At 44.2% G+C, this 9,177-nt stretch overlaps 1 protein-coding gene across 1 annotated transcript; it reads left to right on the forward strand.

Annotated features, from left to right (window-relative positions):
* Nucleotides 1–4,233: 4,233 nt before the first annotated feature.
* Nucleotides 4,234–6,717, forward strand: LOC133900958 (peroxidase 4-like). Its single transcript, XM_062342255.1, has 4 exons — nucleotides 4,234–4,560; nucleotides 4,654–4,845; nucleotides 4,956–5,121; nucleotides 6,128–6,717. Exons 1-4 carry the CDS (start codon nucleotides 4,330–4,332, stop codon nucleotides 6,517–6,519), a joined length of 981 nt encoding a protein of 326 aa, XP_062198239.1. The 5' UTR covers nucleotides 4,234–4,329; the 3' UTR covers nucleotides 6,520–6,717.
* The last annotated feature ends 2,460 nt before the right edge of the window (nucleotides 6,718–9,177 follow it).

Below are 9,177 nucleotides of genomic sequence, written 5' to 3' on the forward strand. Positions count from 1 at the left end.
CACAATGGTACCACATGCATACCTTGGCTTCGCTTCTAGAGTGCGGATTCGAGGGAGGAGTGAGAGAGAGCTTGAGAGCGAGGGGGCTGAGTGAGCAGCAGCAGCAGTGCTGCTCAAGTGAGGGTGTGGGGAGTGAGGGAAGAGAGAGATGGAGCAAGTGGTTCTGCCCCATTTGGTGGTTGGGATGGTGGGGCCACTTGTGGGGCCCACATGTTAGATAAAGGAGGTATTTTCAATGCGATTTCTATTTTTTTTCTCCCAATTTTCTTTCTCTTATCCAAATGACTTTAAATGAATTGCTCTAGAGTTACAAAACAAAATCACACAAACTTAAACATAATGCTTAAGAAGCATAATTATGCTTAATTAGGTGATTACGGATTTAGGACGTGACAGTTGTGGCCGTGTCAACACCGATCAGATCATGGTGATATGGGCTTGAGTTATTGTGAAGCACAATCACCAGGCACACATACAGAACATGACATTAGCTAAGTGTTTGTATATTGCAACAAAAACACATACATCCATATTCAATAAACTCTATTAGCTAGAGAAGGTAGCATATCAATATGCATGACTGATATATAAAACGGTTGTTGAATTACAACATTAAAGTCTAGATTCATGTGTTAACTCACATCTGCAGCAAGAAAGAAAAAATCTAGATCACTCGTAATTGCTTCGGCACCAGCAGGCAGGCCCGCCTCTGCCCTACTGGCGCCCACACCGCTGCCGTGCCCCACCAGCGTCAGGCCTTCCTCTGTCTTGTTTGCACCCGCGCCGCCGCTGTGCCCTGCCAGGCCCACTTCAATCCGGCTTGCACCGTCGCCTTCCATATCGTTGCTTCTAGGTTTCGACGTTTGTGAAGAACTGAAATGTTGACTGTTGGACTTGTGTATGTGTCGTACTGCCGTGTGCGTTGAGTGGGCGTGGGGAGTCGGCATGGCCGTATGGGCCAGTGAGGTGGAGTGTGATCGTGGGCAACTAGGCTATATTTGGTCACATGGGCTTAGTTAGTTAGCTAAATATCTGATACATACCTAATACATAATACTATATATTGAATTTTTTATAAAAAACTAGATGTACATATGTACACCTATGAATCTTCTTGTGCCCGCCCAAGCATCCCAGGCTGCCACCACGATCGAGGGGAGGGGGCATCGTATGAGGACTGAGGACTTGTATTGCAGTGTTCCAAAAGAGAGAAAACATAAATAACACGAAATTTGATACCAGTAATAATCAAGTGAGTTCAAAGTTAAAAAAGGTGAATTTGTCAAACTGCAGGCATGCATGTACCATAACACAAAGATGTTTAGCATGCTTGATTGGTCCAAGAGCGAATAAGGCAACGATGTCAAACTAATGTGCTAAAATCGATCGATCATGCATACAGCTAGCTAGCTGCACCGTTTGTCAAACTAGTCGATAGAAGTTGAGTTTTGGTTGAGCATCAATGGGGTTGGTAAAGCTAGCAACGGCCGGCCGCGCGGCGTCAAAAGTTTTCAAAATCAGACAGCTGCTAGCTGCATGGCATGGCATGCACGACGACGACCTACGAGGCTACGACTCTTCCAATCCAATAATCATATATCTAGACGAAATGGCGCCCGGAGCCCAACTAGTAAAAAAGGTTTCGGATGCCGTGGCATCTTGAGTCTTCTACAAATGTCATGTCGTGCATGCGACTCTTTACCTCTGAACTTCTGTCCCCCAAGTATCGCTTTACATTTACATGCCCGGCCTGCACATGCGTGTTGGTGGATGGTCATCGTCCAAGATAGGTAAATCGATCTTAGCAAATATCTATAAAACCTGAGATACCTGAGTCTCCAACTACTTGACTGTAGAGAGATGGATAAACACAGTGTGTCGAATCTTGTATAGGATTGCGTTGTCGGGCTCTGTTAGGATGTGATTTGTGTTGAGGAATAAGGGATTGGATCGGGACCTTTAAATGTGCCCCATGTCCCTCATTATATATAGTATTAGTGGAATAGCCGGATAGTGTTACCTTTTAAATATCTAAGAGATTTTTTTTTTTAGTTTATGATAAATTTCTGGCTTGTTTTATCTCATGGCAAATGCATATATGCCCATACAAATATATAATCCTTGATCTAATGGGTATTTCATTATTAGATCGTACAGTTATATCAGGTAGTAACCATTTATATTTATTAGTTATCCGTTCCTCCAACAGTCAGCTTGAGCCACATGTCTGCACCTGCTGTATCCTGTCTTTGCACCAGCTGCCTGCCTGATTCTTTGATTGATCGATCTAGCTCACCTTACGCAACTTTTGTTTAGCATCGATCTATCTTTTAGCTAGGTGTGGGGTAACGTAAGATAGATATGTAGTCAATGTCATGAGCTCAAACTACAATCTCATCCCTCATGACAATCTATCAGCATTACGAATTTAAAATACTAGCTTGTCTGTGGAACAGCATGTAGGAAAGGATACCACTCTATAATGAATCCCTGCAGATCAACGACAATTCATTTCATTTATATAAATCCCGACCGCCATGGGGAAATGAAATGCCACATGACATATTGCTAGCCTTTATTTCAGGTAAAATCAGAGGAAACACGCATGGATGCAGGATCAATTGTTTTCACTGACTCACTTTACTTGAAATAAAAAGGATGCACATTCTTTTTCTTGAAAACTATATATACTCAAATCATTTCCATATGGCTGATCTAAAAAAAAGCTGATTAGACTAATCACTGTTAAAATGAGGCACCATTTGGAACCTTCTCCATCCTTTCAATTCCTTTGAATCAGAAGCAAGACTGCAGGTCTAGAATAATGCATGCCCAAATGAAAAAGATTTATTTGTCCTACTACTTGGGTTCCGATTAAGTGACCGAGAGAAGGGTGATTGGGTACTTGGGTGTGCGACAGTGAACCGTACCTAATGGCTTTATCATATACTTTGATCAAACAATTAGAAACAAATATTGCAATAACATAATTTAAATACACTATCAACAGATGGTAGATAGTTGTGGCCCAGGCATTATATTGTAGAAACTTGAGAGGATGGACTGCCCTGAGCTTGTGGATGCATATGCCTGTCCTATTCGCAACAACTTAGCTTTGAAGCAAAATATTCTCCTCAGCCTGGAGACTGTTGACTCCTGCCGACGTTCTGACAGACAAATGGAGATAACAAACCATGAAGACTTAAGAACAAACCGAGCGTGAGAGATAGCATATTTTATCCTGCGGGTAAAGAGTTAATATATAATAAGTATAATCTGTAACCTTGAAAGAGACTTTATGCATATCTTATCCTATGGGTAAAGAGTTAATATAACCTTGAAAGGAGACTTGATGAATAGTTGAATAGTCAGTGCCATACATATTTGACCATGCATGTTTCTGACATCTATGATGAGGACGATCAGAATGCTTCCGGCCAGGCCGGACTTCATTTCCTCCAAAAGGCAAAAAGGGAACAGAAAGAGCAAGAGAAAATTCTTCTCCCCATCAAGATCGATCATTTGTAAATTGCAATAACCAAAGCCAAGAGCCCAAGAGCCCAAGAGGATGGTAGGATCATGTCATCCTGATAATTGCAGGATTGAAGCCGTGACATCTGTTGCAAGAGAAATTGTTGGTGAAAAAAAATATGAACAGTTTACCAAAAATTACGGGGAACGCATCCAGAATGGCGGGCAACATAAACAAGTAGCAGTAGCAGGAATGGAAGCTTTGCTTAACCGTCCCTAAGAAAAGGGCAATGTGCCTTTACGTAACCGTGTTTGTGTCGCCCAGCTTTGATACTACAGGTCCAAGTGTTCTCATTCACCAGAACCACAAGGTCCAGAGCTGCATCTGCATGCATGCCGTCCTAGACTACAGTCTTCAGTGATGATGTCCTTTTACAAAGTCACAGGCGGCCGGCGATCAGGCTTCAACTCCTGCTCTGCTGCCTCATTCTACGTACTACCAAAACTTGCACATACACAAAAATATATATACCGGCATATTTACACCTAGACCAAGTGTGAAACGCGTGATTCCAGTGCGGCCAACACTTCTGCCTTTAATCGGTTGCATGCTTTTCAACTCAAAAAGTCCATCGGAGTAGGTGAGTATGATGCTACTACTCCATGATGTAATCCTATCATATTTGATGCATGCATTGCATTGTATGGTTTATACGAACCAAGTCCTCCAGGGCTTTCAGCTATAAATATCGATGGATCGATGTCCCAGCTGGGTAGCTCAAGGCAAGACACGCAGCAGCACTCTGCTTTGCATCTTGCTTCTATCTGCTAATTAACCAGCTGCGAGAGACTGTCGTCATGGCTAATCGACCCTGCGCATCAGCTGCGAGGTGCAGCAGCACCGTCGCTCTCCTGTTGCTCCTCGCGCTCGCCGGCACCTCGTCGGCGCAGCTGTCCACCAGCTTCTACTCCTACTCGTGCCCCGGCGTGTACGACGCCGTCAAGTCGGTGATGCAGTCCGCCATCGCCAGGGAGAAGCGCGTCGGCGCCTCCATCGTCCGCCTCTTCTTCCACGACTGCTTTGTCCAAGTAATCTATCCATAATCACGCGCTTGAGATTCATCGAGCTAATAATGATTAACAAACTATCTAACAATGATGTGGATGTGATCGTATACATAGGGGTGCGACGCCTCGTTGCTGCTGGATGACACGCCGAGCTTTCAGGGCGAGAAGATGGCGAACCCCAACAATGGGTCCGTGAGAGGGTTCGAGGTCATCGACGCCATCAAGTCCGCCGTCGAGAAGGCCTGCCCCGGCGTCGTCTCCTGCGCCGACATCCTCGCCATCGCAGCTAGGGACGGCGTCGTCATCGTAAGTACTACAAGCTCGCTAGCTACATATAGTGTCACTAACAACTTGTAGTGTCGTCGCATATGAAATGAAACGGCACTCAAATGATGGAACATGCATGTTGCGCGCAGCTGGGCGGGCCGAGCTGGGACGTGAAGGTCGGGAGGAGGGACTCGACGACGGCGAGCTTCACCGGAGCCAACAACAACATCCCGCCGCCGACGTCGGGGCTCGCCAACCTCACCTCCCTCTTCGCCGCGCAGGGCCTCTCCCAAAAGGACATGGTCGCACTCTCTGGTACAGACTACCACCTGCTTAACGACATTCCCACTTCATTAACTAACTGATTAATTATCATCTTCTCCAAAACAAACTTGTAGTGATTTAACTTGTACTTCGTTAAAATTCTACTATGGAAGTCATAATTTTTAAAAAATTATCGATGGTAGTGTTGAAGAAATTGAAGAACCGGTCCACAGTCAACAATATGTACTCTGTTTCTCAAATCAAATCTCAGAGGTGTAGCTTAATTTAGTCGGTGGATACAGCTGGTGCATGCTACTAGTATATCATCACCAACGGAATTGATAGCTCGGTTTGGACTCGAGAGATCAATTAAATTTCTTCGCATATCAAGTTATAACGAGATCGATGGAATGACGAAAAGTTGGTAAAGGTGACAGAGACACCCCACAGGTTGTCGGTATGGGTTTCTGGAAGAAAAAATGAAAGTTATTTGCAAAATAAACCTGGCGATGACAATGGCAGCTTCAAGGAACTATCTGTAGTTGAAAGATCAGTCTGCCATCAGATATCTTAATTCGGTGAAACACTAAATGCAAGCATAAATTAAGTCGATCAGTCGGCATCTCCCACATGTTGTTCTTTTTATTTCGTTTCATGACTCGAATCAGGTACCCTGTTCTTTCTCATAGATTTACAGAATCAAGAATCACTTGTTTAAAAAGAAAATGCCTTTTTATGTTCTAATTTAATAAAAATTGAAGTGGCCAATCATTCATTTCTTCCATACTTTGGAATCTCGGATCATGTTTATTTCTGTTCGTGCACTGGTTGTATAATATAATCTACATGCAGATTTTAATGATCTGACTTATCGACACATGTACTTTGCATCAAGCAGTATTTATAAAAAAATCAAGAAAATAAAACACGTATTAAATTATGTATTTGCAAATACTTTCACAACAGTTTACTAAAACACATGTACAAAAGAAAAAAAACTCACTGAATCATCACAGTAATTTATTTTCTTGTCTTGCTTCTCATATTTTGCCTGCAGGTGCTCACACCATAGGCCTAGCACGTTGCACAAACTTCAGAGCTCACGTATACAACGACACCAACATCGATGGCGCCTTTGCAAGGACAAGGCAATCAGGCTGCCCGAGAACGTCAGGTTCAGGCGACAATAACTTGGCACCTCTAGATCTTCAGACCCCAACCGTCTTTGAGAACAACTACTACAAGAACCTCCTGAGCAAGAAGGGGCTTCTACACTCTGATCAGGAGCTCTTCAATGGAGGAGCCACCGATGCACAAGTCCAATCGTATGTTGGTAGCCAAGCCGCATTCTTCGCGGATTTTGTGACAGGCATGATCAAGATGGGTGATATTACGCCATTGACGGGCTCCAAAGGCGAGATCAGGAAGAACTGCAGAAGGATCAACTAAGAGGAAATGTGCACCACTATTATTGAGACTTTTTCAGTCACGTTCAGCAAGTTAATTTGTAACTCTCGACGATTTTTGTTTCCACAATTGTGAAATCATTATGTTGTGTCCATGTGTTCGTTCACCTGCATGTCGGTTTGTTTAATCAAATAATGAATGTATCGCCTGTTCTCTACGGAGTCTTTCTTTGGCGTCCAATGTATTTTGCATGAGAAACATGTGCAAATGTCGTGAACCATGCAAACAAAATATGAATCGGTAGAAGTAAGGCTCCAGAGATTGTGCAGATTCAGCCGCATGATATGCTGCTTTTCGAGAATTATTACCTAAGGCATTTGGCATGACAAGGTTTTCGCGGTTGCTGCAGTGAGATATTGTGACACTTGGATTTTGGAGTTGTTCTTTGGTGGTCTGATAGGAGGCAAAAAATATGATGTTGAACGCTACGCGTCCCTCAAAACGAACATACATATTACCTAAGGCATTCGGCATGAGCGCTTCTATTCTGCGTATACGTGCAGAACAGATCTCAGCTGCACACTAACCGACCGACCAAGCCATGCTTTCTTCCTTGCGGCTGAGCTAGCCTCCCTCCTGTGTGCCCCCGGCTGAGCCTTCCTCCCTCCTGTGCACCTGACCGAGTCCGCCTTTGCTATACTGCAGCTATAACTTGGTTTTTAGTTGTGATTCAGAAACAACTAAGTTACAATATACTCAATAACATAGTTACAATATGGTAGACATTCTAGTTACGATATGCATTGTTGAATAAGTACTAATTACAACATAATAGACACTTTAGTTACAACATGACGAACACTCTAGTTGCAATATAGTAAACACTACAGTTACAACATAGTGAACACTATAGTTACAATATTATAGATACTCTAGTTACGACATGCATTTTTGAGTGTGGACTAGTTATAACATGATAGACACTCTAGTTACAACATGCTGAACAATACAGTTGCAACATTGCCAATTACAACATACTGAATAATACAATATGTATATACTTGTAACCACTCTATGTTTGTAGTTGCAACTAATAGTTACACTCACTCTATGCTACATGTTGTAACTCCTCTATACACGTAGTTGCAACTGGTTGCAATCGCTGCTTATAAGGTGGGAACGTTAACGCGCTCTGTAATCCAATGGGCCCATGGGATTGGTGGGTGGGACTGTGCTCTATATCTATAGTTGCAATCACCAAGTTTTACACCTTTGAAAAGCTAGATATGATTAAGTATGAAGTAGCAGTAAAGACTATCGTCCTAAGCATGCTAATAACAAGGTAATTGCCTGAGCTTAAGTAAATGGACTAAAACGAGATCCTAAGTTTACCAAGATTTAGCATATAGGGTAAATAAAAAGAAGGCTGGCTAAGCTACAATAGGTCATAACTAGTTCAACATTTTAAAATATGCCAATTAGTAATACTTCATGCAATATATCAGAGTAAAACGACTGCTACGGGTCGTGTTGATAAAACTGGGTTCAATATGGTCAAAGGGAAAATAGATTGAGACTTGTCTTCATTGAAGTCCTCGAAGGGGTCCTACTCGAACTCCTGGGCTCCGATCACCTCCTCCTCCTCCTCAACGAACTCTCCGACGCCTAGTCGCGACAAACAACAAGGCAAACACACTATTAAAAATAAATAAAATATAAATAAATTTTTAAATAAATATAAAAATGGTATGAATTGATAGAGCTTGAATTAAGAAGAATATTGGTGGAAGAATCATCGAAATCGGAGTTAAAACGGAGGAGTTATGGGTTTTTGAAGTTAATAGGTGGAATAAAAGAAAAAAGGGGAATATCCTTAGAATATTCCATTGAAATTTAGTTTTCTTGGAAAAGGTGAAAGAGTATTGTGCACAGTGGGCTGTATATGGTGTTGGGCTTGGCTAGTGGGCCGGCCTTCTGGGCCGAAGCGGTCCCTGGCGGCCTGGTGGGGGGAGCGGGCGGCGTTAAGGCACCGGACCCACCTGTTGGGTTAAGGCAGAGAGAGGGGGGTGACAGAAGAGAGACGGCGGGGAGACGTTGGCTCGGAGGGTGGCGCAGGATGGTGGCGGGGAGATGTGGGGAATGTACCGGAAGAGAGAGGGAGGTGTGGGGAATCCGTTTTTGTGATGAACCGAGCGAGGGGAGGGATAGGATGGGCTGGCGTCTTGTGGCTATAGCGACGGCTCAGGGAGCTCGGCGTGGAGCTCGGTGAGGGCCGGAGGAGAGGCGGGAAGTGCATGGGAGGGTGGAGGAGTGTGAGTTGGTGCTCTGGGATAGCTCATAGGTGGGGAAGGTGGCTTGGTGAGGGAGATCGATGGTGGTGGCTCAGCTCGGCGGAGAGAGAGGCAATGAGAGTGGGGGAAGGAGGGAGAGAGAGTGGAGCTTGCCTCAGAAAGCTTGGGTGGCTGCGGTGAAGAGAAATGGAGCTTGGGCATGGCTATTTATAGGCGGGGAAGGGGCGAGAGTTCGCTGGTGAGAGGACAGTGGCGAGGACGGCGTGGCACGCTCATTGTTTGGTGTCTTAAAAGCAGTCGTAGGCGAGAGGACAATATGATGGCCGTGCGAGCCTCCGCACACACGTACTGGGTGGGCGACGCGAGGAAGGAGCAGGGGACCAGGGCGAGCGATTGACACCGTGGTGTC

This window comes from Phragmites australis, chromosome 19, assembly GCF_958298935.1.
Source record: "Phragmites australis chromosome 19, lpPhrAust1.1, whole genome shotgun sequence".
Lineage (NCBI taxonomy): Eukaryota > Viridiplantae > Streptophyta > Magnoliopsida > Poales > Poaceae > Phragmites > Phragmites australis.